The sequence below is a fragment of the Triticum urartu genome, chromosome 5, assembly GCF_003073215.2.
Source record: "Triticum urartu cultivar G1812 chromosome 5, Tu2.1, whole genome shotgun sequence".
Taxonomy (NCBI): Eukaryota; Viridiplantae; Streptophyta; class Magnoliopsida; order Poales; family Poaceae; genus Triticum; species Triticum urartu.
Genome location: NC_053026.1, coordinates 631,946,272 through 631,970,335, shown reverse-complemented (window position 1 = coordinate 631,970,335; position 24,064 = coordinate 631,946,272). Strand labels below are relative to the sequence as shown.

Here is a 24,064-nt window from a genome sequence, read left to right as displayed (position 1 = left end):
ACATATCATCTTAAAATTTACAAAATCATCATGATAATTTTGTTACAAAATTAGATTTAGCTCCGTTTATCTCCCTTATGAAACCATACTGACTGGCCATTAAGACGTAAAAACTAGAAAACTTACATAAACACAGGATAGGACACACGTATCAAAAAAATATAACCTTTTCTCTTCATTTTAAAATAAGTGTCTTAACTTTGTACCAACTATAGTATAAAGTTATACTAAGCTTGAGACACTTACAAAGTTGTACTAAGTTTGAGACACTTATTTTTTTATGGAGGGAGTACATGCCAACGAAAATAAATTGTCTTTAAGCATTGCTGATGCCGATTAAGACGAGTGCATAATAAACCACCGATATAAAATTGAGAGTAATAACTTATCTTACGAAAAAGGCTTTCGTCCCGCTTTATAAATAAAGCAACCACCAAGCACAAAGTCAACAAGATAACATCCGAACAACACGCATACACAACGCCACCGTGGGCAAAGATCCAACACGCACGCACAACTCACTCCACTGGTTCAGCTGTGGGCACAACACAACAAGCCCAAAACAAACACAAGGGACGTACAAACAAACAAAGCGGTGGCGACGATGACTAGGGAGCTAATCCGGCTCAGGTGGTGGTGGGGGAGGCGGTGGCGCCATCTGAAGAGCCATCGCGCGGAGCTAGGTGATGATGGAAGTGATGGTGTCTCTCTCTCTCTGGGGCGGCTAAGCGGCCGCCAAAGCAAAGGGCTCTAGACGCCACCTGGTGCGATCATCTTCCACATCAAGCTCAGGCTCGTGCAACGCGATGCAGTCGAGCAAGTCATGCCAGGCGGCATTCTCATCTGGGCCAAAAGGACGTCAGAAGGCGAGCTGCCCTAAGTCAATAAGGGCCACTGCGACAGAGATCCGCGGGTCAACCGCGATGGAGAACAGGGCAGGAAAACGTGCCGTGAAGGGGGCGTCGCCAGCCCTTTGATGATGCAACAAAATGTGGTCATGATCATTGGAGATTATGATTTTTTTTCTCCCATTACAACGCACGGACCCTTTTGCTAGTATTGATAATGTATCAATATGTTCTCGAAAACACACGTCTGGTTTAAAAAATGTTGATAACTTTTCTTGAAATAGTATGAATATTTGGAGAACAATGCATGATCATTGTTAAAAACATATAAGTGAATTTGAAAAATTCTACATTAATTTTACAAAAATGTTTGACAAATTTTCGAAAATTTTCCTTACTTCAATAAAGTATCCACTTTGCGCAAAAAAAAGTATCCACTGTTTAAAAGAATATACACGAATTTAAACCAATTATGTTTCTTTATTTTACTGCTGTGACGTTTAAAATTCAAATGCATTAAAAATAAAATATTAAAAAATGACAAAATTTAAAGAATGAATATGCATTAAAATTGAAAAAAATCAGTAACTTAGAAATTGATAGAAAACATAAAAAATAAAAGTAAAATAAAAAACAGAGAAAAAAAGGAAAACACGACAAATGGAACGAAACAGATGGGTAACTAAAGCAAAAAAATATCACCCTCATGAGCCGGACATAATAATGCTCGGCTAGTGATGGTAGATATCTTGTCGCAATAAGCTAGAAATAGGAGGGAGTAAGTTAGTAAGGGGTTGCCTTCTCTTGGAAAGCTCCGGCAAAGGTCACCTTCTTGGGCATCACTTAATTAGTGATTTGAGATACATTTGCCCACAACCCTAAAAAAAAAAGAAGTTAGATTTGCCCACAGCCAGTGATATTAGCGAAGCGCAACGTGTGGAGCCTATAACACTATTTTCCTTTTTCAGTTTTTCCTTTTCCTTGTTTTTCATTTCCTATTTGTTCGGTTTTCCAAAATTTATTTTTCTTGTTCTTCCCTTTTTTTGTTTTTTCCTTTTCCATTTCCCTTTTCATTTTTATTATATTCTTCCTTGTTTATTTTCATATTTTGACTTCTCTGGTTATAAAAGCCCATGAGCATTTTTACAATAGTGCTCAAAGATTATATTTAAATTAAATTTTTCTAAGACCTAAGCATTAAAAATATATAAAATAGTTCTATCTTCTAAAATATGAAAAGAAAATGCGTAGATATATTTGAAAATGACATGAATATGTTTCCAAATGTGCATAATATTTGTGAAAATGCATACGAACATTTCTAATACGTGATCATTTTATGAAAGACATAAAAAGGCTAGCACAAGAGCAGTTTTTTATAAATATTTGAACATTTCGTAAAATTTTATGAATGTTTTGAGAATGTGTGTACACTTTTTAATGGCACAATTATTCCCCAGAATGTGCAAGGACTTTCATAATTACATAAGCAAAATAATTTAACCAAATTATATAGAAGTAATTTTAAAAAATTGAGGTACTTCTATATAAATATATTAATACAAATATGTAAGAAAACGAAAAGTAGAAAGAGAATAATAAATAAATATGTGAGGTATAGCAGCTCTTGTAATCGCCCAAATCTATGCAGAGATGTACATGTAGTTTTATAAATGTGATATGGGGTTTAATAATATAATAAAAAGTAGGGTAAGAGCCTCTGTCGGTGTCAAAACCGGCGGATCTCGGGTAGGGGGTCTCGAACTGTGCGTCTAGGCCGGATGGTAACAAGAGGCAGGGGACACGAAGTTTTACCCAGGTTCGGGCCCTCTCGATGGAGGTAAAACCCTACGTCCTGCTTGATTAATATTGATGGTATGGGTAGTACAAGAGTTGATCTACCACGAGATCAGAGAGGCTAAACCCTAGAAGCTAGCCTACGGTATGATTGTTGATGTGTATGTTGTCCTACAGACTAGAACCCTCCGGTTTATATAGACACCGGATAGGGTTAGGGTTACATAGAGTCGGTTACAATGGTAGGAGATCTGAACATCCGTATCGCCAAGCTTGCCTTCCACGTCAAGGAAAATCCCTTCCGGACACGGGACGGAGTCTTCAAGCTTGTATCTTCATAGCCCAGGAGTCCGGCGGAAGGTATAGTTCGGCTATCCGAACACCCCCTAATCCAGGACTCCCTCAGTAGCCCCTGAACCAGGCTTCAATGACGACGAGTCCGGCGCGCAGATTGTCTTCGGCATTGTAAGGCGGGTTCCTCCTCCAAGTACTTCATAGAAGATTTTGAACACAAAGATAGTGTCCGGCTCTGCAAAATAAGTTTCCACATATTGCCCTAGAAAGAATAATAATATTAACACAAATCTAATCTGCTGACGTATTACGTGGTGCGACACGCCACGGCCGAGCCTTTATCCAAATCGTTTCATTATCCCACCTCAGCGTGTTATGCGAGGCAGTTTCCTCGGCACGTCTTGTCAAAGCAAAGATCATGTCCCTTTATTCCGGGATTCTCATCAATACGGGTGTGGGTAACCCAACCGCTTCTAGGACTCCTAGATCATATGCAAGTCCAAACGGACACGGGGAGGACGCTTGATATCCACCCTCTTTATAAAGGGGCAAAGCTTTTACTTTTCCCTCCCGTGCTCAATCGAATCCTTCCCCCGCCTCAAGCTCAAATGCCCAAAGCTCAGGTCAGGTGCTCCGAACCTTCAGTCATGTCCGGATCCAGCCTTCAAGGCCGATGGATGCCCTCCTCCGTCACGGAAGAAGACATCAAAAAGTTGAGGGAGGCCAGGTATCTGACCGCCGAAATATCGCATCGGCTGCCTCCCCGGGGGCAGGCCGTCCCCTCTCCCAAACCCAACGAGAGCGTTGTGTTCGTCCCCCACTTCCTCCGGGGTCTAGGTTTTGCACTGGATCCTTTCGTCAGGGGCTTGATGTTTTATTATGGGCTAGATTTCCATGATCTAGCTCCGGACTCCTTCCTGCATATCACGACTTTTGTTGTCGTATGCGAGGCCTTCCTCCGGGTTACCCCCCACTTTGGCTTATGGCTCAAGACCTTTGAAGTAAAGCCGATAGTGATCGAAGGGCAACATGCAGAGTGTGGAGGCGCCTCAATACGCAAGATGACGGGATCTCCATGGCCCAAAGGTTCCATCCCAGAGGTGTCTGCATTGTGGCAATAGGAGTGGTTCTACATCACGACTCCTAGAAGTGCCAAGTGGGCGGCCGCCCCCATTTTTCGCTCGGGCCCTCCACCACGACTGATGTCATGGATCAGTAGAGGACTGAGCTGGGGTCCAGCCAAGGACGTGCCTTTACTGCAAAGCCACATTCGAGATCTATTCAATGGAGATCTCAGTTTGGTTGCGGTAATACAAGTTATGCTGGTTCGTCAAGTCTAGCCTTGCAAACGTCGGCCCCTTCGCTTGTGGGAGTTCAATCCCGAGGGTCCGCGTGCCATTCAAAATTTTCTCGGCCTGACGCACGAGGATATGTATAAGTCATTCTTCGGACCTCAAGTAGAGTGTCCGGAAATCACCGAGGACGTGGGCGTGAGCAATAACCGCGCCGCCGAACAGGTAAAGAATCTTCCGGCCGAACATATTATCTTTCCTTTGTTACGAAGTTATTTATGAGAGTTTGCCTTTTCGACCAGGACTGGCTAACAAAGGCGAAGTTGATTCGGTGTTCGGCCCCCCTCCCTGAGGGTTTGGAGAATCCGGTATTGGAAAAGATGCTCCAGACCGCACCTTGCCCGGATCCCTTAAAGGAAGATACTGTGGAGGGTAATGCGGGCGGACGCGGGCCCCCAATGCTGCCTATTTTAACCGAGGGAGCGAGCGTCTCCGCGAAGGAAGACGACCGGAAGAGGAAAAGGACTGGGCCTGGGAATTCGGAAGCCGAAGCTTCAAAACGGGAGAAGAAATCTTCCACCGGGGGCCCTCCCTTGGGGGGCGGTGCTGCCGCACAAAGTCCGTGGGGGGATCAATTCTCCCAGGAGTCGTAAGTGACCCGAAAACTTTAATAGTACAGATATGCCATCTTTTTCTTCTGAGAAAATAACCACCGCATATATTTGTGCAGTTCGGGCCTTAGCCCCTCTCAAATGAGCTCGTCTTCAGGGGATCTTCTTCCAGAGATGATGGAGAGCGAGACGCCTCCTCCGGACTCCTCCGCTCCGGAAGCGGGCGACCCTGAAGTGTCGTCGCAGAGGGCCTCTCCGAGTGCGGAGGGGCCAGAAGGTGATCCAATTGATCCCCTAGGCTCCCAGTGTCCGGCTCCCGAAGAGGGTAGACAGAAGAGTCCGGCGCCGTCTAGCGTGCGATCGGACGTTCTGAGGGAGTTGGTGGGGCGAGCGGCCATCTCAGATGATCACCGTGTGCTGATGAATATGGTGATGGAGAGTATATCATCCACCAAAAGCGGATTGCATGAAGCTTTTATGAGTCTACTGACAGGCTTTGAGGTACGTAAAAAGAAATGTGTAATAGTCCTGCACATGTTAGGTGTGCCCTGTGTAGATAGTAGCCCCTGAGACTCTGGTTGTCGTCGGAAACGATGACGAACGGAGGATGATACACCCAGGTAATAACCATACTGCCTTTATGTGCAGGAGATGGAAGCTCCGGTGGCCAGCCGGACTAGCCAGTTTGCCCGTTTGGAACGGCAGTTGGATGCGGCAGATGCCGACATCGAGCTTGTTAACAGAAGGCTTGACGAGGCGCAGGGTAAGTATCCTTGTCTGGTAAACGCCACATAGGAAGAGTATGATGCCAGTGTTTTTAAAATGTTATGACTACAGATGGAACTGCCACTGTTAAAGCCTTGCGGGCGGAACTTGCCCGAGCCAAGGAACAAGCAAGATTGGGTAATGCGGGTGCTTTGAAGGCGGCCGAGGAGTTGCGGGCCGAGAAGGCCGCACATGGCGAGAGCCGGAAGAAGATGGCCAATATGGTCGTAGAATTAAAAGCCGCCGTAGACCATTGCCGGGCTCTTGAAAAGGAAAACTAGGCGAAGGCATCGGACCTTGAGAAGGCTGCTCTAACGGGAAAAGACCTCTGCTCTGCTATGAGGGCAAAGAAGGGGGAACTGCGGGAAGCCGGGGATATTGTAGTCGGGAAGTCCTTTATGTTGCAGAGGAAGTACGGAGATCCATGGTATGCCCCTCTGGATCGGCTGTGGAGTTCGGAGGATGCGTATATGGATTTGGCGGCGAGCGTTGCCGATGCGGCCAAGTATTTCCAGAGTCAGCCGGACCGTGAAGTAGACCAGCTGTTTTGGAAGCAATTCCTTTCTCCCGAGCGTCCACTTTCATTGACGGACCAATTAGTCGAATGGGCCGAACTAAATAGGTTGTCCGGACTCTCCATGAGGTCTGTTGTGGATCAACTATGGCCCGGAAGGTCAAAACCGAGTAGCTATTTCAGCTTGGTACAACAGGTCCTCGATGTGGTGCCGCACATAAATGCGATGAAGAGGTCGGCGTGCATAGAAGGCGCATGGATGGCCTTTTCCCATGCTAAAGCATACTGGGCAGAGATGGATACTACCACTATTGCAGCGCAGGATTCGGCCATAGGTCGAAGGGCTGCTGAGCACTACTTTGAGGAAGTTCTTGAGGGTGCTCGTTTGATAGAGACCCAGTGCTCAAAAAATATTATGTTTGAATGACATGTAATCTCATTGTAAGCGAAATGCTTTTTAAATTTTTATGAGGCTACTTTTATACTTTTGCCTAAAAGTAATGTGATGCCTCCTCGGCGGCCGTTTGCGTATACATGTGTATCACCTGAAAGATTGCAGTCGTCGGCTTCAACCCCCACGCATATAATGCGGAGGTGTTCGAAGAAACACGCGTTCACACTTAACCCAACGTCTTGGTCCTATTAAGGAGGTGATAGCGGAGCGAGCGAGGCAACCGGACTATAATGCTTTAACACTTTCACTTAGCCATAGGAGTTTGACAGTGGGGCTACTAGATAGCCCCTGGTGGCTCCGCACTCTTCCGATCCCGGGGTGCGTATATGCCTGGCTAGAAAGCGGCCCTTCGTTAAGGCGGGGGAATTCTAACATTCCCATGGGTCATCGAGCGGTTGACCAGTCTCACGCTATATCATGACAGTCAATTTTCGGCTTTCTCTACTGAGGTGCTCGTTCGGATGAACCAGGGCACAATCGCAGTAGTTCTCCTGGTGCTACCTTAGCCGGTAAAGCGGAATGTAAGGCACCAAAACACAGGAGCCGGGCAAACCCAACATTTGACCAAAGACAATGATTCGGAGCTGATGCATATAGGGCCAAACTCGCGACGCCGAACACAACCTAAGGTATTCGGTCTTTGTGATATAAATCGGGCCTGAAGAATGGCCTTTGTAAGAAGCCCCTTGTGTCTAGGTACGTGCATTGTTCTGGCGTGGCCACATGCCAAGACGTCAGCATCCTTCTCAACGGTGGATATGTATCAACAAGAGACAGTAAAAAAGGTTTACGCAGGGTCTTAATCTAAAAAGAATCCTTGGGCCGGGTCCCCGCTGCACGTCTGCGCCTGTGTCTTCGTTGTGCCGTATCCTGGACGGGTGTAGCACGATGATCATCTGTAAAAGAAAGGAATTAAGGTAAAAAGGTTATCGTGCAAAAGGATAGTTTTCTAAAGAAACCATGTATAATTCAAGATAAGAAGAGATCGCCACTCGTCTTCGTGCGTTGAGCCCCTTGTACTTCTGAAAGATAGGGGTGTGACCGTTCATTTGATATGAGTAGCGGCGCCGGACTCGGTTATTTGTGTCTGAGGTCTTTACGACCTATTGGATGCTTTTGCTGGTCCGGGCGCCTTTAGTGTGCGACTGCCAAGGCAGCCTCACTCTCTTCGGCGCGCAGAGATCGCTTGATACTTCCGTGCACTGAAATGATGCCACGTGGACCGGGCATCTTGAGTGTTAGGGAGGCGTAGTGTGGTATTGCATTAAAGCGAGCGAAAGCTTCGCGTTCGAGTAATGCTTGATAGCCACTTTTAAACGGAGCGATGTGGAAAATTAAATGCTCGCGATGGAAGTTATCAGGGGAGCCGAATATAACTTGTAGTAGGAGGGAGCCCGTACAACGAGCCCCTGGGCCTGGCGTTACTCCTTTAAAGGTAGTATTGCTGTGGCGAATTTGTGTTGGGTCTAACCCCATCCCGCGGATTGTATCCTGATATATTAGGTTTAGGCTACTACGGCCATCCATCAAGACTCGTGTGAAGTGGTATCCGCCAATTACTGGGTCTAATACCAGTGCAGCTCATCATGCGTGCCGGATACTTGATGCGTAATCATGATGGTCGAAGGTGATCAGTTGAGACGACCAGTGGCGGGACTTCGCGGTGATGGGCACTTGGATATATTTTTCAGGGAGTGCCGCATTGTTTTTTCTCTTGATCACGTGTAACACGTTTACTGTTTTGACTTCGGGTGGAAATTTCTTTTGTTCCCCCTTGTCTTGCTTGGGAGGCTCGTCCTCGTCTTCACTTGGTGTATCTTCCCCCTTGTGTATGGCGTTAAGCTTGCCGGACTGCTTGAAGACCCAACATTCTCTGTGAGTGTGATTAGCAGGTTTGCTATTGGTACTATGGATCTGACATACTTGGTCCAGAATTTTGTTGAGGCTGGACAGTTCATCCCTGGTGCCTTTGGAGGGCGGCTTTTGGTTTGGTCGAGGGACTTTGAATCCGGCATTTACTGCCGTGCCCTTCGTGCTGTCTTTGTTATTTCGGCGTTTGTTATTGCTGTTGCGCCGTGATTTCCCGTTTCCATCTCTAACTTTAGATGTACTAGGGTCGCTGGTGCTGCATCTGGCTAGCCAGCTGTCCTCACCCGCGCAAAAGCGGGTCATGAGGTTTGTTAATGCGGCCATCGTTCTCGGCTTGTTTTGGCCGAGGTGTCTGGCGAGCCATTCGTCACGGACGCTGTGCTTGAAAGCCGCTAAGGCTTCGGCGTCCGGACAATCGACAATCTGGTTCTTTTTAGTAAGAAACCTATTCCAAAGATTTCGGGCTGACTCTCCGGGCTGTTGAGTTATGTGGCTCAGGTCGTCCGCATCCGGAGGTCGGACATAAGTCCCTTGAAAGTTTGTCCGAAAGGCGTCTTCAAGCTCTTCCCAACTTCCGATGGAGCTTTTGGGAAGGCCTTTGAGCCAGTGACGAGCTGGCCCTTTGAGTTTGAGAGGTAAGTACTTGATGGCATGGAGATCATCCCCTCGAGCCATATGTATATGAAGGATATAGTCCTCAATCCAGACCCCAGGGTCTGTTGTTCCGTCGTATGCCTCTATGTTTACAGGCTTGAATCCCTCTGGAAATTCATGGTCCAGCACGTCATCGGTGAAACATAGGGGGTGTGCGGCACCCCTGTAGCTGGGTGTGCCGCGTTGTTTGGATGTTTGTTGTGTTGCATTGTATGCTGGGGCGCGCTTGCGTGGTCCATAGATGGATCTTGTTGCATCGTCCTTTGGGTGCGAGCCCTCGCATGGGTCGCGTGTTGTATTGTGAGCGGCGTTGAATGCCGTTCTGTGGTGGTAGAGGGGTCGTCTATCTGACCAGGTGGCTGCTTTGATATTTGGTTGTGGGGGGTCTGAGGCCTCCTCATCGAATTCGGGTAGCAGCTTCCGCTTTGGGTAGCTCTTGGAGGGGCGATTGTCGCCGTACCTTGCTACAGTGTTGAGTATTTTGCTCCATCTGAATTGGAGCATGTTTTGCGCGGCCTTGAGCCTCCGCTTCTGCTTTTTGAGGCTCCTTGCGGTGGCAACGAGCCTTTTACGGGCATTCTGCTGCTCCGAGTGCCTGTCTGGTGTTATGTCGTCCGGACCATTATCATTGATAGGATTTGTTTGTTCGATTTGATTATCCGGATTGCCGTTGTCTGGCAGCGGTTCGCCCTGCTCCAGCGCTGGATCAGTGTAATCGCTATTTCTGTCGAGGCAGGATTTGGGGCGGCGCTTGCGTCGCCGCTTTGACTGCTTTTCGAGGGAACAATCCTTCGGTGCGTCCTTCCGCTCCTGGCCGTCATCTTTGGGTGCGTCCACCATGTATACGTCATATGACGAGGTGGCGCCCTAGGGCTCGATAGGCGCTGATTCTTCATCATCTCCTTCATCGGTGTCCATACCGTCAATGTCGTCGGAGTTGAAGTCGAGCATGTCGGTTAAATCGTCGACAGTGGCTACCAAGTGGGTGGTGGGTGGGCTTTGAATTTATTCATCGTCCGAATCCCAACCTTGCTGACCGTAGTCCGACCAGGGTTCTCCTGATAAAGAGAGAGACTTCAGTGACTTCAGGATATCGCGGAAAGGCGAGTGCTGAAAGACGTCCGCGGCCATGAACTCCATGATCGGCGCCCAATCGGATTCGCTCGGCAGGGGCGCGGAGAATTCGGAGTCCGGAGAAGAATCCGGCTCCATAGAGTCACGAGTCTTACAAAGTACGGGGCTGGTGTTCGGCTCAACCGCCGTTGGGATCGCAGCCCCCGAGGTGGCGTCCAACCGCCCGTCCTCGATCAACGTGGCAGGCTCCGAACTAGGGGTCGAAGCCGATGCGAGTGCGGCCTCCAGGGCTCTGTTCGGCGGCAGAGCTAGATCATGCTCGTCGTGACAGTGCGGCGCGCTCGGCAGTGGTTCGAATCCGTCGAAGATCAAGTCCCCGCGGATGTCTGCTGTGTAGTTTAAACTTCCGAATCTGACCTGACGGCCAGGGGCGTAGTTTTCGATCTGCTCTAGATGGCCAAGTGAATCGGCCCGCAGTGCAAAGCCGCCAAAGATGAAGATCTTCCGGGGAGGAAGGTCTCACCCTGGACTGCATCGCCATTGATGATCGTAGGAGCCATCGGGCCTGACGGCGACGGCACAGAGGAACTCTCAATGAAAGCACCAATGTCGGTGTCAAAACCGGTGGATCTCGGGTAGGGGGTCCCGAACTGTGCGTCTAGGCCGGATGGTAATAGGAGGCAGGGGACACGAAGTTTTACCCAGGTTTGGGCCCTCTCGATGGAGGTAAAACCCTACGTCCTGCTTGATTAATATTGATGGTATGGGTAGTACAAGAGTTGATCTACCACGAGATCAGAGAGGCTAAACCCTAGAAGCTAGCCTACGGTATGATTGTTGATGTGTATGTTGTCCTACAGACTAGAACCCTCCGGTTTATATAGACACCAGATAGGGTTAGGGTTACATAGAGTCGGTTACAATGGTAGGAGATCTGAACATCCGTATCACCAAGCTTGCCTTCCACGCCAAGAAAAATCCCTTCCGGACACGGGACGGAGTCTTCAATCTTGTATCTTCATAGCCCAGGAGTCCGGCGGAAGGTATAGTTCGGCTATCCGAACACCCCCTAATCCAGGACTCTCTCAGCCTCATAGACATCGACTTGAGAAAGCTAAAACAAGAACAGAACCCTTGGTTTAGCCCAAAAGATACTCAACCAAGTTGAAAAACTGCAATCAAGACAAAATGATCCCTTGAGCTTGATGCCAACGTCCGTCATCCGCACTGGCACCACCGCAACGACCACCGAAGAAAAAAGGGATAGGGCACCTCTTCACCGAAGCTCGCCACTGATATACAGATTTTTGGATCTCGAAAGTAGCTCGCCCAAGTTGAGACTATTGAACGAATCTGGTCAGGGCAACACCCCAAACATGTCATCAAACTCCAAATTGGCACCCATGTGCGGCGACGTCGGAGGAGCAAAGCTGATCCGCCGGCTTTCAACCATGAATCCACCATCTTCCAACTGCCGCAAACGTAGTCCACTGTCGACACCTGCTCAAGAGCAACCTCCTATGCTCCATGATGATGCGAGAGTGAACTTCGTTGCAACGGGAAGTCCACTACGGGGATACCAACATGGCCACACCCATGCTCGCAAACAAACATCACCAAGATCACCGACCATAGAGTACAACGCACAACAAGGAAATAACTGGAGCAATCTTATTCAGCATTGTCGCCGCCGGTGCCAGAGCCAAACATCAAGCGACCAAAAACTTGAGGTACTAGGGCCTAAGCCTACATCTACACGGGTCCGCACACGCAAGATCTGGCGATCTCCCTCATTACCGACGACCAAGAGGTTTTCACCGCCGGAGGAAGGCACCGGAGGGCTGGTTGCACTTGGCGAAAGGAGATTGACTTTCTTCCCATTTGTCCTACGGGGGGCGCAAAGATTTACAGGAAGAATTTGCGTACAAGCACAACCTTAGCGACACAATATTTTTTTTATGAGAAACAAATCGTATATGCACGCACCTACACTTATCCCTATGAACATATGCACGATTATCCAACTCCTGTGAGCATCTACAAGAGGCTGAGTCATCTGGTCTTGAAATTGATAAAGTCGTCACAAACCTCCCTATCAATGGAAATAACGCCTCCCACCGAAAAAATATCCGGCCTTTTATGAGACACACATGTGCCAAACCTGACGTGATCCCTAATGGGTCCGGGGTACAACCACCCTCCTGATCATCTAACCACATGTTTGTTCTTAACACATTATAATTTTCTCAAAACAAATTATAATTTTCTCAAAAACAAAAAACTGTACAGTACTATATCGAAGATGAAGTACTCCACAGACAGGAGACGAGGCCAGCTAAAACCGAATGACACACATGGCCGCTCCTCCTACAAATGCGATGTGGTGAGTGGTGATTGACCATGCCGTTGCCATACATGCACAAGAGAAGGGATCAAGGCGCCCTCCGCGCCCGGGATCCATTTCCATCCCAGCCACGGCCTGATCGCCGCGCACCCACCTGCCATCCCCACTCTCCCATTTGCCCACCAACACATAGACTGAAACCAAACCAACCAAGGCGGCAAACAAACGAACGCGCGCGAAATGCTGAGCTATATTAAACCGCGACACCACCGGTGATCGCTCGCTGCGCGCACTCCCAGCCAGCCACTCGTCGACCAACCCTGGCCATGCCGTCGACGCGCTGACAGACATTGTTCGCTCCGGGACGAAAGGAGGAGCTAGGAGCCGATCGGTGCCATCGGTCGAGCACTGCAAGGACGTACACCATCGTGGTCATGCCCTCCGGCGCCGGCGGCAAGGTCATGCCCAAGTCCAAGGCCTCCTTCTTCCTCTACGGCCTCCTCCTCTACGTGCTCCTCCCCGTCCTCGCCGTCTACGTCGTCGCCCTCGCCCTCTCCCCGCTCTTCTCCGGCTCCTGCCCGCCGGCCGAGGACGCCAGCAATGCCGTCGCTCGTCTCGCGGCGGACGCGGCTGCCGGCCGCAACGCTTCTTCGTTTTCGTCGTCGAATAATATGATGCAGCGTTCGCCGGCGCCGTTGGCGCGGCGCGTGCGGAAGCCGAGCCCGTCCGCGGACGCCGCGCCGACGGGGCTGCGGCACATCCTGTTCGGCATCGGCGCGTCGTCGTCCATGTGGAAGAGCCGGCGGGAGTACATCCGGGTGTGGTGGCGGCCGGGGAAGATGCGCGGCTTCGTGTGGCTGGACAAGCCGGTGCCGGAGTACTACTCCCGGAACTCCTCCACGGGCCTCCCCGCCCTCAAGATAAGCGCGGACACGTCCGAGTTCCCCTACACGCACGGCGCCGGCAGCCGCTCCGCGCTGCGCATCTCCCGCATCGTCTCCGAGAGCTACCGGCTGGGGCTCCCCGGCGTGCGGTGGTTCGTCATGGGCGACGACGACACCGTCTTCTTCCCGGACAACCTGGTGGACGTGCTGTCCCGCTACGACCACACGCAGCCATACTACATCGGGAACCCCTCCGAGAGCCACATCCAGAACCTCATCTTCTCCTACGGCATGGCCTTCGGCGGCGGCGGCTTCGCCATCAGCCGCGCGCTCGCCGCGCAGCTGGCGCGCATGCAGGACGGCTGCATGCACCGCTACCCGGCGCTCTACGGCAGCGACGACCGCATCCACGCCTGCATGTCGGAGCTGGGCGTGCCGCTCACCCGCCACCTGGGCTTCCACCAGTGCGACATCTGGGGGGACGTTCTCGGCCTGCTGGGCTCCCACCCGGTGGTGCCGCTCGTGACGCTGCACCACTTCGACTTCCTGCAGCCCGTGTTCCCCGCGGCGCGGTCCCGCACGGCGGCGCTGCGGCGGCTCTTCGACGGGCCCGCGCGGCTGGACCCGGCCGCCGTGGCGCAGCAGTCCGTGTGCTACGACCGGGAGAAGCAGTGGACGGTGTCGGTGTCGTGGGGGTTCGCGGTGGTGGTGGTGCGCGGGGTGGTGTCGCCGCGGGAGATGGAGACGCCGATGCGCACCTTCCTCAACTGGTACAAGCGCGCCGACTACACGGCCTACTCCTTCAACACGCGGCCCGTGGCGCGCAACCACTGCCAGCGCCCGCAGGTGTACTACATGCGGCGGTCCCGGATGGAGCGCCGGGTCCGGCGCCGGCGCACCAACGCCACGCTCGAGACGACCGTGACCGAGTACGAGCGGCACACCCCCGCGCCCAACGTCACATGCCGGTGGCGCATCCCCGACCCCGCCGGCCTGCTCGACCGCGTCGTCATCGTCAAGAAGCCCGACCCCGACCTCTGGAAACGGGTACGTCTACGTACTACGCATTCCCCTCATTCCATTCCATTCCCTCGTGGCATAGTTTTCCGATCGAGCTCGTGTGCGTGCGTGCAGTCTCCGAGGAGGAACTGCTGCAGGGTGGTGTCGTCGCCCAAGAACGGGACGAAGCTGGATCGGACCATGGCCGTCGACGTGGGTGTCTGCCGGGACGGCGAGTTTGCTCGAATTTAGCCACCCAGCTAGGTAACCCATAGCTCCCTGCGATATGAGTACTGCCGTAGAACTTGCCTTCATGCATCTAAGTTTCCTCTGTTTGCGCAGGGGAGCTAGGACGACAGGACACAGCAAAATGCAAGCGAGCTGCCAAGATTATCAACTAGATTTGGTATGGTAGACCGGGCGCGCAGGCCCGATCGAGCATCCATGCAGCTCGGTCGCAGCGGCGGGTCGCGCGGTCGTAACGGCGCGCCACCTTGGGCAAAAATGAAACGTAGATGCAGCTTCAGGTCAGGTGTACGAATGTTTTAACGTGCGAGGCGCCGATCTTTGGGGTTGCATGATGAAATGTTTCCTTCATCACGGCCAGGCCGCAGGCCCGATAATATCGTGGCTTAGAAGGCACAAACCACGCCCATCCCAAGCTGAGCCAGCCCAACCTTAGATTCAAGGACAACAGTTTTTTCAACAGCAAATGCACTTTATTCCTCAGATAATCGACATATCGTTTACGAGTAATGAGAAATAAAGTTCCAAGGACAATAACGTTAGTTCAAAGGCTGCATCTGTTTTGCATACCAAGGATATCGAAGATAGATTTTTACACGACAAGAGCTTTCACTCATAATTCATTCATTCATTTCATCAATAACAGGTTTATGAACCATTTTTATTATCAGGAGCGCCGGAACCAGAAGAATCATAAAACACAATATCGTTTTATCTTGCCGATTCTTACGAGGTTATGTTTCTGCCGAAATCTGTTTGACTGAACTATAAAAGACCAGATATATCTTTACAAAATGTGCGCCTTTATGCGCACGGTCGTAAGGGCGCCCTAGCTTCGGACAAAACAAACGTAGATGTAGCAGCTTCAGATCAGGTGCGAGATTGATATAATGAAGATTACGGGAGCATACACCTCGTTCTTGTTCATTCTGAGAGGCACCGATCTTTGTGGTTGCATGCCGAAATGTTTCCTGCATCAGAGCATCTTCAACAACCGCACAACGCGCTGCGCGCTAAAATTACTTTGCCGCGCGCCCATCGTCTGGTTTGGCGTGGCGGATAGCGCTGGCTCCAGCATCCGCGTGAAAATGCAAAGCGCGCGACTCTCACACAAACAACATATACATTTCAAACACAAGCAAAAAAAAAACACAAATAAAATAAATCAACAATAAATAGTTCAATTTCATTACTACAACTCAAACAAATAGTTTATCATTCAATACAACTAATAGTTTAATAATACAACAAATAGTTCAACAATACAATATCAAACGCACAAATCATGATGTTCTTTGTCGCCCATTCTATTCCCACCACTCCTCAATGACATCCTTCTGAAGATCATCATGCGACGCGGGACGTCGAATGGTATGATAGGAGGCAACAAAACGGGACACCCTTTCAGCCCTCCGTCGCCCTCGCACGGGGTGTCCCAAGAGCTCATACTGAGTAGTCCACATCTTGGCCACGCTCATTCTCGATGATCATATTATGCATGATCACACAAGCGTGCATGATGTACCAAAGCATCTTTTGATTCCAAAATCTAGGCGGTCCTCTCACAATAGCAAATTGGGCTTGCAAAATCCCAAAAGCTCTCTCCACATTTTTTCTAGCCACCGCCTGAGCATTGTGGAAATCAAGATTTTTCTTACCTTCCGATTTTTTCAACGGCTTCAAAAATGTTTGCCACTTTGGGTAGATGCCATCCATAAGATAATAGCCATAGTTGTATGTACGACCATTTGCTACAAACTGCACCGGTGGCAAATCACCATTTGCAATCTTATTCATCAGTGATGACCGGGTGGCAACGTTGATGTCATTCAAAGATCCAGGCATTCCAAAGAAAGCATGCCAAATCCAAGTCTCTTGATCAGCCATCGCTTCAAGGATTATAGTGGAACCCTTTTTTTGGCCGTGAAATTGCCCATGTCATGCCTTTGGACAATTCTTCCAACTCCAGTGCATGCAATCTGTTGAGCCAAGCATACCTGGGAAGCAGCGAGCTTTATTCATCTCCACTAGCCTTGCGGCGCCTTCAGCATTGGGAGATCTCAAATACTCCTGGCCAAACACTTGGACAATTCCGACTGCGAAGCGGTTGACACACATGATGGCTTGGCTCTCACCCATAGCCAAGTGATCATCAACTAGATCAGCCGGGATACCGTATGCTAGCATACGCAAAGCGGCTGTCACCTTCTAAAAGGTGCTATGCCCGAGCTCTCCGGCGGCATTCCTTCTTTGCTGAAAAAACCGGTCATGGCTCGCTAGTTTCTCTGCAATGCGTGTGAACAACTCGGTGCTCATCCTAAACCGGCAACGAAAATGTTAGGGAACGTAGTATTTCAAATTTTTTACCTACGATCACGCAAGATCTATCTAGGAGATGCATAGCAACGAGAGGGGGAGAGCATCTTCATACCCTTGAAGATTGCAAAGCGGAAGCGTTTATCAACGCGGTTGATCTAGTCGTACACCTTCACGATCCGTCCCGATCAAGTACCGAACGTACGGCACCTCCGCGTTTAGCACACGTTCAGCTCGATGACGTCCTCACCTTCTTGATCCAGCAAGATGGGCGAAGTAGTAGACGAGTTCCGGCAGCACGACGGCGTGGTGACGGTGTTGGTGAAGAACAATCTTCGTAGGGCTTCGTCTAAGCACTACGAAAACTATGACGGAGGATAAACTAAAGGGGACGGGGTTGCCAGCACACGGCTTGGTGTTTCTTGATGTGTCTTGGGAGCTAGCCCTGTGATACGTCTCCGTCGTATCTACTTTTCCAAACACTTTTGCCCTTGTTTTGGACTCTAACGTGCAGGATTTGAATGGAACTAATCCGGACTGACGTTGTTTTCAGCAGAATTGCCATGGTGTTATTTATGTGCAGACACAACAGTTCTCGGAATGACTTGAAACTCCACAGAGATTATTTTTGGAAATAATAAAAAATACTGGCAAAGAATCAAGGCCAGGGGGCCCACACCCTAGCCACGAGGTTGGGGGCGCGCCCCCTGCCTCGTGGGCTCCTGGAGCTCCACCGACCTCAACTCCAACTCCATATATTCGTGTTCGGGGAGAAAAAAATAAAGAAGAAGGATTCATCGCGTTTTACGATACGGAGCCGCCGCCAAGCCTAAAACTCTCTCGGGAGGGCTGATCTGGAGTCCGTTCGGGGCTCCGGAGAGGGGAATCCGTCGCCGTCGTCATCATCAACCATCCTCCATCACCAATTTCATGATGTTCACCACCGTGCGTGAGTAATTCCATTGTAGGTTTGCTGGACGGTGATGGGTTGGATGAGATTTATCATGTAATCGAGTTAGTTTTGTTAGGGTTTGATCCCTAGTATCCACTATGTTCTGAGATTGATGTTGCTATGACTTTGCTATGGTTAATGCTTGTCACTAGGGCCCGAGTGCCATGATTTCAGATCTGAACCTATTATGTTTTCATGAATATATGTGAGTTCTTGATCCTATCTTGCAAGTCTATAGTCACATACTATGTGTTATGATCCAGCAACCCCGAAGTGACAATAATCGGGACCACTACCGGTGATGACCGTAGTTTGAGGAGTTCATGTATTCACTATGTGTTAATGCTTTGGTCCGGTACTCTATTAAAAGGAGGCCTTAATATCCCTTGTTTCCATTAGGACCCCGCTGCCACAGGAGGGTAGGACAAAAGATGTCATGCAAGTTCTTTTTCATAAGCACGTATGACTATATTCGGAATACATGCCTACATTACATTGATGAATTGGAGCTAGTTCTGTGTCACCATATGTTATGACTGTTACATGATGAACCACATCCGGCATAATTCTCCATCACCAATACAATGCCTACGAGCTTTCCATATATTGTTCTTCGCTTATTACTTTTCCGTTGCTATTGTTATCATCGCTACAAAATACCAAAAATATTACTTTTGCTACCGTTACCACTACTATCATATTACTTTGCTACTAAACACTTTGCTGTAGATATTAAGTTTCCAGGTGTGGTTGAATTGACAACTCAACTGCTAATACTTAAGAATATTCTTTGGCTCCCCTTGTGTCGAATCAATAAATTTGGGTTGAATACTCTACCCTCGAAAACTGTTGCGATCCCCTATACTTGTGGGTTATCAAGACTATTTTCCGGCGCCATTGCCGGGGAGCATAGCTCTATTCTTTGAGTCACTTGGGATTTATATCTGCCGGTCACTATGAAGAACTTGAAAGACGCGAAAACAAAAATTTATCCCTCAACTATGAGGGGAGGTAAGGAACTACCATTTAGCTCTGCACTTGATTCACCTTCTGTTTTGAGTAAGCTTGCGACACCTAAACCTACTTCTGCTATTAATTCTGATATGTCGCATATTATTGATGATGCCACTTCTGCTATGCATGATACTTATGATGAAACTGAAGGAAATATGTCCTAGAGGCAATAATAAAGTTATTATTTATTTCCTTATATCATGATAAATGTTTATTATTCATGCTAGAATTGTATTAACCGGAAACATAATACATGTGTGAATACATAGACAAACAGATTGTCACTAGTATGCCTCTACTTGCCTAGCTCGGTGATCAAAGATGGTTATGTTTCCTAACCATAGACATGAGTTGTCATTTGATTAACGGGGTCACATCATTAGGAGAATGATGTGATTGACATGACCCATTCCGTTAGCTTAGCACCCGATCGTTTAGTATGTTGCTATTGCTTTCTTCATAACTTATACATGTTCCTATGACTATGAGATTATGCAACTCCCGTTTACCGGACGAACACTTTGTGTGCTACCAAACGTCACAACGTAACTGTGTGATTATAAAGGTGCTCTACAGGTGTCTCCGAAGGTACTTGTTGGGTTGGCGTATTTCGAGATTAGGATTTGTCACTCCGATTGTTGGAGAGGTATCTCTGGGCCCTCTCGGTAATGCACATCACTTAAGCCTTGCAAGCATCGCAACTAATTAGTTAGTTGCGGGATGATGTATTACGGAACGAGTAAAGAGACTTGCTGGTAACGAGAACTAGGTATTGAGATACCGATGATCGAATCTCGGGCAAGTAACATACCGATGACAAAGGGAACAACGTATGTTGTTATGCGGTTTGACCGATAAAGATCTTCGTAGAATATGTGGGAGCCAATATGAACATCCAGGTTCCGCTATTGGTTATTGACCAGAGACATGTCTCGGTCATGTCTACATAGTTCTCGAACCCGTAGGGTCCGCATGCTTAACGTTTCGATGACGGTTATATTATGAGTTTATATGTTTTGATGTACCGAAGGTTGTTCGGAGTCCTGAATGTGATCCCGAACATGACGAGGAGTCTCGAAATGGTCGAAACATGAAGATTGATATATTGGAAGCCTATGTTTGGATATCGGAAGTGTTCCGGGTGAAATCGGGATTTTACCGGAGTACCGGAAGGTTACCGGAACCCCCCCGGGGCTTAATGGGCCTACATGGGCCTTAGTGGAAATAGAGGGCAGCAAGGGGAGTGTGGGGCGCGCCCCCCAAGGCCCAAACCGAATTGGTTTAGGGCAAGGGGGCCGGCCCCCTCTTTCCTTCTCCCCCTCTCCCTTTCCTTCCCCCTCTCCTCCTCCTACTAGGAATAGGAGGAGTCCTACTCCTAGTGGGAGTAGGACTCCCCCTTGGCACGCCTCTCCTTGGCCGGCCGCCTCCTTCCCTTGCTCCTTTATATACGGGGGCAGGGGCATCCCATAGACACAACAATTGATCGTTTGATCTTTTAGCCGTGTGCGGTGCCCCCCTCCACCATAGTCCACCTCGATAATACTGTAGCGGTGCTTAGGCGAAGCCCTGCGTCGGTAGAACATCAACATCGTCACCACGCCATCGTGCTAACGAAACTCTCCCTCAACACTCGGCTGGATCGAAGTTCGAGGGACGTCATCGGGCTGAACGTGTGCTGAACTCGGAGGTGCCGTACGTTCGGTACTTGATCGGTCGGATCGTGAAGACGTACGACTGCATCAACCGCGTTGTGTTAACGCTTCCGCTTTCGGTCTATGAGGGTACGTGGACAACACTCTCCCCTCTCGTTGCTATGCATCACCATGATCTTGCGTGTGCGTAGGAATTTTTTTTGAAATTACTACGTTTCCCAATAGTGGCATCCGAGCCAGGTTTTATGCGTAGATGTCATATGCACGAGTAGAACAAAAGTGAGTTGTGGGAGATATAAGTCATACTGCTTACCAGTGTGTCATACTTTGGTTCAGCGGTTGTCGGTGTACTAAAGTAGGGGTACCCTTAGTACCCCGAACTTGTGCACGGGCAGTCGCAGCGTCCCGCGGAAAGGCCTGCCAGGTCACCGCCAAGATCCTCCGTGGTCCCTCTGAAGACCATTCAAGAACAAAGTACTCAAGACAAGACCCCGGCAAGAGGAGCTTGCCGGGAAGAAGGCAAGACCCCGGCAAGAGGAGCGTGCCGGGAAGGCCATCAGAAGCGTCCCAAGACCCCGGCAAGAGGCGCTTGCCGGTAAGGCCGTCCAAGGCATTCCAAGGAACTTGCCGCGGCACGCTACGCGCCCCGACAAGGCCCGGTGAGCGACAAGCTCCCGGAAGCGACGAGTCGACGGCCGCGGCAAGGCGCTTGCCGCGGCAAGCCCCCACTCCACGCCCGCGCTCCAGCACATCCACCCACGTATCGCACCGGGGCCCCTCCCGAGCGCACATGGCAGGAGGCTGTGCAGTTAGGGGCGTGCGGTGGCACGCAGGCGCTGACAAGACGACCATCGTGGCACGACGGTGGCGTCCCTAGCGGTCCCTTTCGGTGCTGTCTAGGCGACACAGACGGACATTTAATGCCCTTGTCCCCTGCCGTCAGGGTTAGGTATGATAACATTGTAGCAGCTAGCTGTGCCTACTACAGCACCTAGATGTGCCTATCCACGGCACCCTTTCCATTTTTGCCCTTGGCCCCCGTTGCTCTAGGTCGGTAACCCCTTGAGTATAAAAGGAGGCCCGTGTGCAACGTAGAGGGGGTCGGCCATTTCGAGAGCCTTCGGGTTCGGCAATTCCACACACTCACGCTCGATCTCGCCCCCGAGCTCGAAATCAATACCAAACCACAAAGCAGGAGTAGGGTTTTACGCATCCGTGCGGCCCGAACCTGGGTAAATCGCTCGCGTGCTTCGCCTCGATTTACTCCTCGCACGACCAACCGCCCGCGTGCTTCGCCTCGATCTGCTCTTTGCGCAACCTCCGCCCCCCGCCGAACCAAAAAGGGATCCGGCCCGCCGGTCCCATAGGTGCCCGTGGATCAGAAACCCCCGGCATCTCTGGCGCGCCAGGTAGGGGGCGTCGAAGTTGTGTGAATCAGATCCGGCGTTCTTGCGGGCTAGATCTTCATCTACTTCATCGATCTTCACCATCTTCATCAACATGCCGCCGAAGAAGAAAGTTTCGGAGGCAGCCGCTCCGTCTGCGCCGAGCCACCCACCGCCGGAGCAAACGGATGGTGGGGCAGGCGCCGGCGGAAGGGCACGCATCGACGAGGGAACTCACGGTGCGGCCAGGTCCCAGGGCAAGGCCGCGCTGCCCATCGGCGGCGTGGCCGGCTCCCACAACGACCGGGCGCACTCCAAGACCTCGGCGTCCGTGGATGCACCGCGCCCATCTCAGGAGGCGCGGGACCGGCAGCGTCATGGTACTCACGGTACCATGCGCTCGCTGGACCTGGATCGGGCTGGTGGATCTCGGAGCGCTCCGGACCACCATGCACGTCAACCTGCTGGCGTGAGCGACACACGGTCGCCTGGACGAGACGCTGCTCCTTCTAACGTGGTTAGAAGTCCGAGCGTGTCCCGCTCCTCGCACCGTTCGCTACCGCCGCCCGCCACCGCAGCCGAAGCTCTGGCGCGAGCTCAGCTGCTCCTAGACTACCCTCCAGCGCCGGACAAGATCGACGACTGGAGGGCCACTATCCAGAGTCTCATCGGTTTCGCCAACGGCGACACTCCTCGGCAGCCGACCACGTCGCAGCCGCAGCGAGTCAGCCAGGCACGAACCGGTGGTGACAAGACTGGTGGGGGTGCAACTACTGTGCACTCCCCGCCCCGAAGGCCAAGAACACCGACTCGCCGGATCCACCTCGACAGCGACTCCACCGCGTCGTCTGATCCCCGAGTTCGGCGCGATCAGCGCCAAGTTCTTCAAGAACGGCAGCGGGAAGACGCTCGTACTCGCATCGAGTGCCGGAGAGAAGCGCGACGTCAGTCAGACCGGCGCGCTGGGCCCTCTGCTGACATGCATGCGTCAGGGGAACCAGGCGACTTACCATACCCGGTAGGTTGCCCTGCGTTCACTCGTGAGCTGCGGCAAGTCCAGTGGCCCAGTACGAAGAACTTCAAGCCCGACGTACCAGAGAAGTACGACGGCAAGTTACATCCGTCCGAGTTCCTCAGCATCTACACCATCGCGGTGCAGGCCGCTGGGGGGCGGGACGACAAGATCCTTGCCAACTACTTCCCGTTGGTACTCAAGCCCAACGTCAGGTCCTGGCTCATGCACTTGCCGGACAACTCCATATCCTCTTGGGCTGAGCTGTGCCATCAGTTCGTTGGCGCCTTCACAGGCGGCCACAAACCTCATGGCCAAGAGAGCGATCTTCATCTGCTCGTCCAGAAGGAAGGAGAGCCCCTGCGCCAGTACATCCAGAGGTTCAGCCGTGTACACCACAACATCCCAAACATCCACCCTGCCGCGGTAATCAGCGCGTTCCATCAGAACGTGCGTAACCGCAGGATGCGGGAGGAGTTGGCGATGTGCAAGATTCGGGACATCAGCGAGCTTTATGCCCTGGCCGACAGGTGTGCACGCGCTGAGGAGGGGAGGAAATTCCCCGGAGAAAGCACTGGAGCAGGAGGATCTGACAGTGAGGATGCCGCCCCGGCAAAGAGAAGCCGGCGGCGCAACAAGAGGAAGAAGCAGAACGACAAGGTGCTGGTCGTTGAGCAGTCCGGCAATGAAGGTGACGCCGCGAAGGCTACAGTTGGTAGCTCCGGCAAAGAAGTTGCCGCGTGCGCCAACTGTCAGGCTGTGGCGGTCGCCGACAAGCGGGACGGCTCCGGCAAGCAATACTGTAGGATTCACCGCACCAAGGGCCATGACCTCCAGAGCTGCAAGAAGGTCGAGCAGCTCGTCCAGCAACAGAGGGCTGAGTACGAGCGGCGCGACAGGGAGAGAGCCCAAGGGGGTGCCGAGAAACCTGGCCAGAAGCGCACCGGCCAGGAAGGACGCCGCGGCAAGGCCAAGCAGCGGCAAGGAGATAGACCTCCCCGCGGTCGCGACAACGATGAAGACGACGGTGAGGATGAAGACATGGATGACGTTGAGACCAGTGAGCAGGAGTTTCAGAAAGCCACAGA

The 24,064-nt window shown here is 51.0% G+C and overlaps 1 protein-coding gene across 1 annotated transcript; it reads left to right on the top strand.

Moving 5' to 3' along the window:
• Positions 1 to 12,950: 12,950 nt before the first annotated feature.
• Positions 12,951 to 14,651, top strand: LOC125507577. The gene is made up of 2 exons (XM_048672120.1): positions 12,951 to 14,447; positions 14,535 to 14,651. Exons 1-2 carry the CDS (start codon positions 12,951 to 12,953, stop codon positions 14,649 to 14,651), a joined length of 1,614 nt encoding a protein of 537 aa, XP_048528077.1.
• Positions 14,652 to 24,064: the final 9,413 nt, after the last annotated feature.

Bases quoted from the DNA above. Each gene is read 5' to 3' on its own strand.
- LOC125507577 (XM_048672120.1), top strand. From the start codon at position 12,951: ATGCCCTCCGGCGCCGGCGGCAAGGTCATGCCCAAGTCCAAGGCCTCC. The intron at 14,448-14,534 runs GTACGTCTACGT...GCGTGCGTGCAG, and splicing joins ACCCCGACCTCTGGAAACGG to TCTCCGAGGAGGAACTGCTG.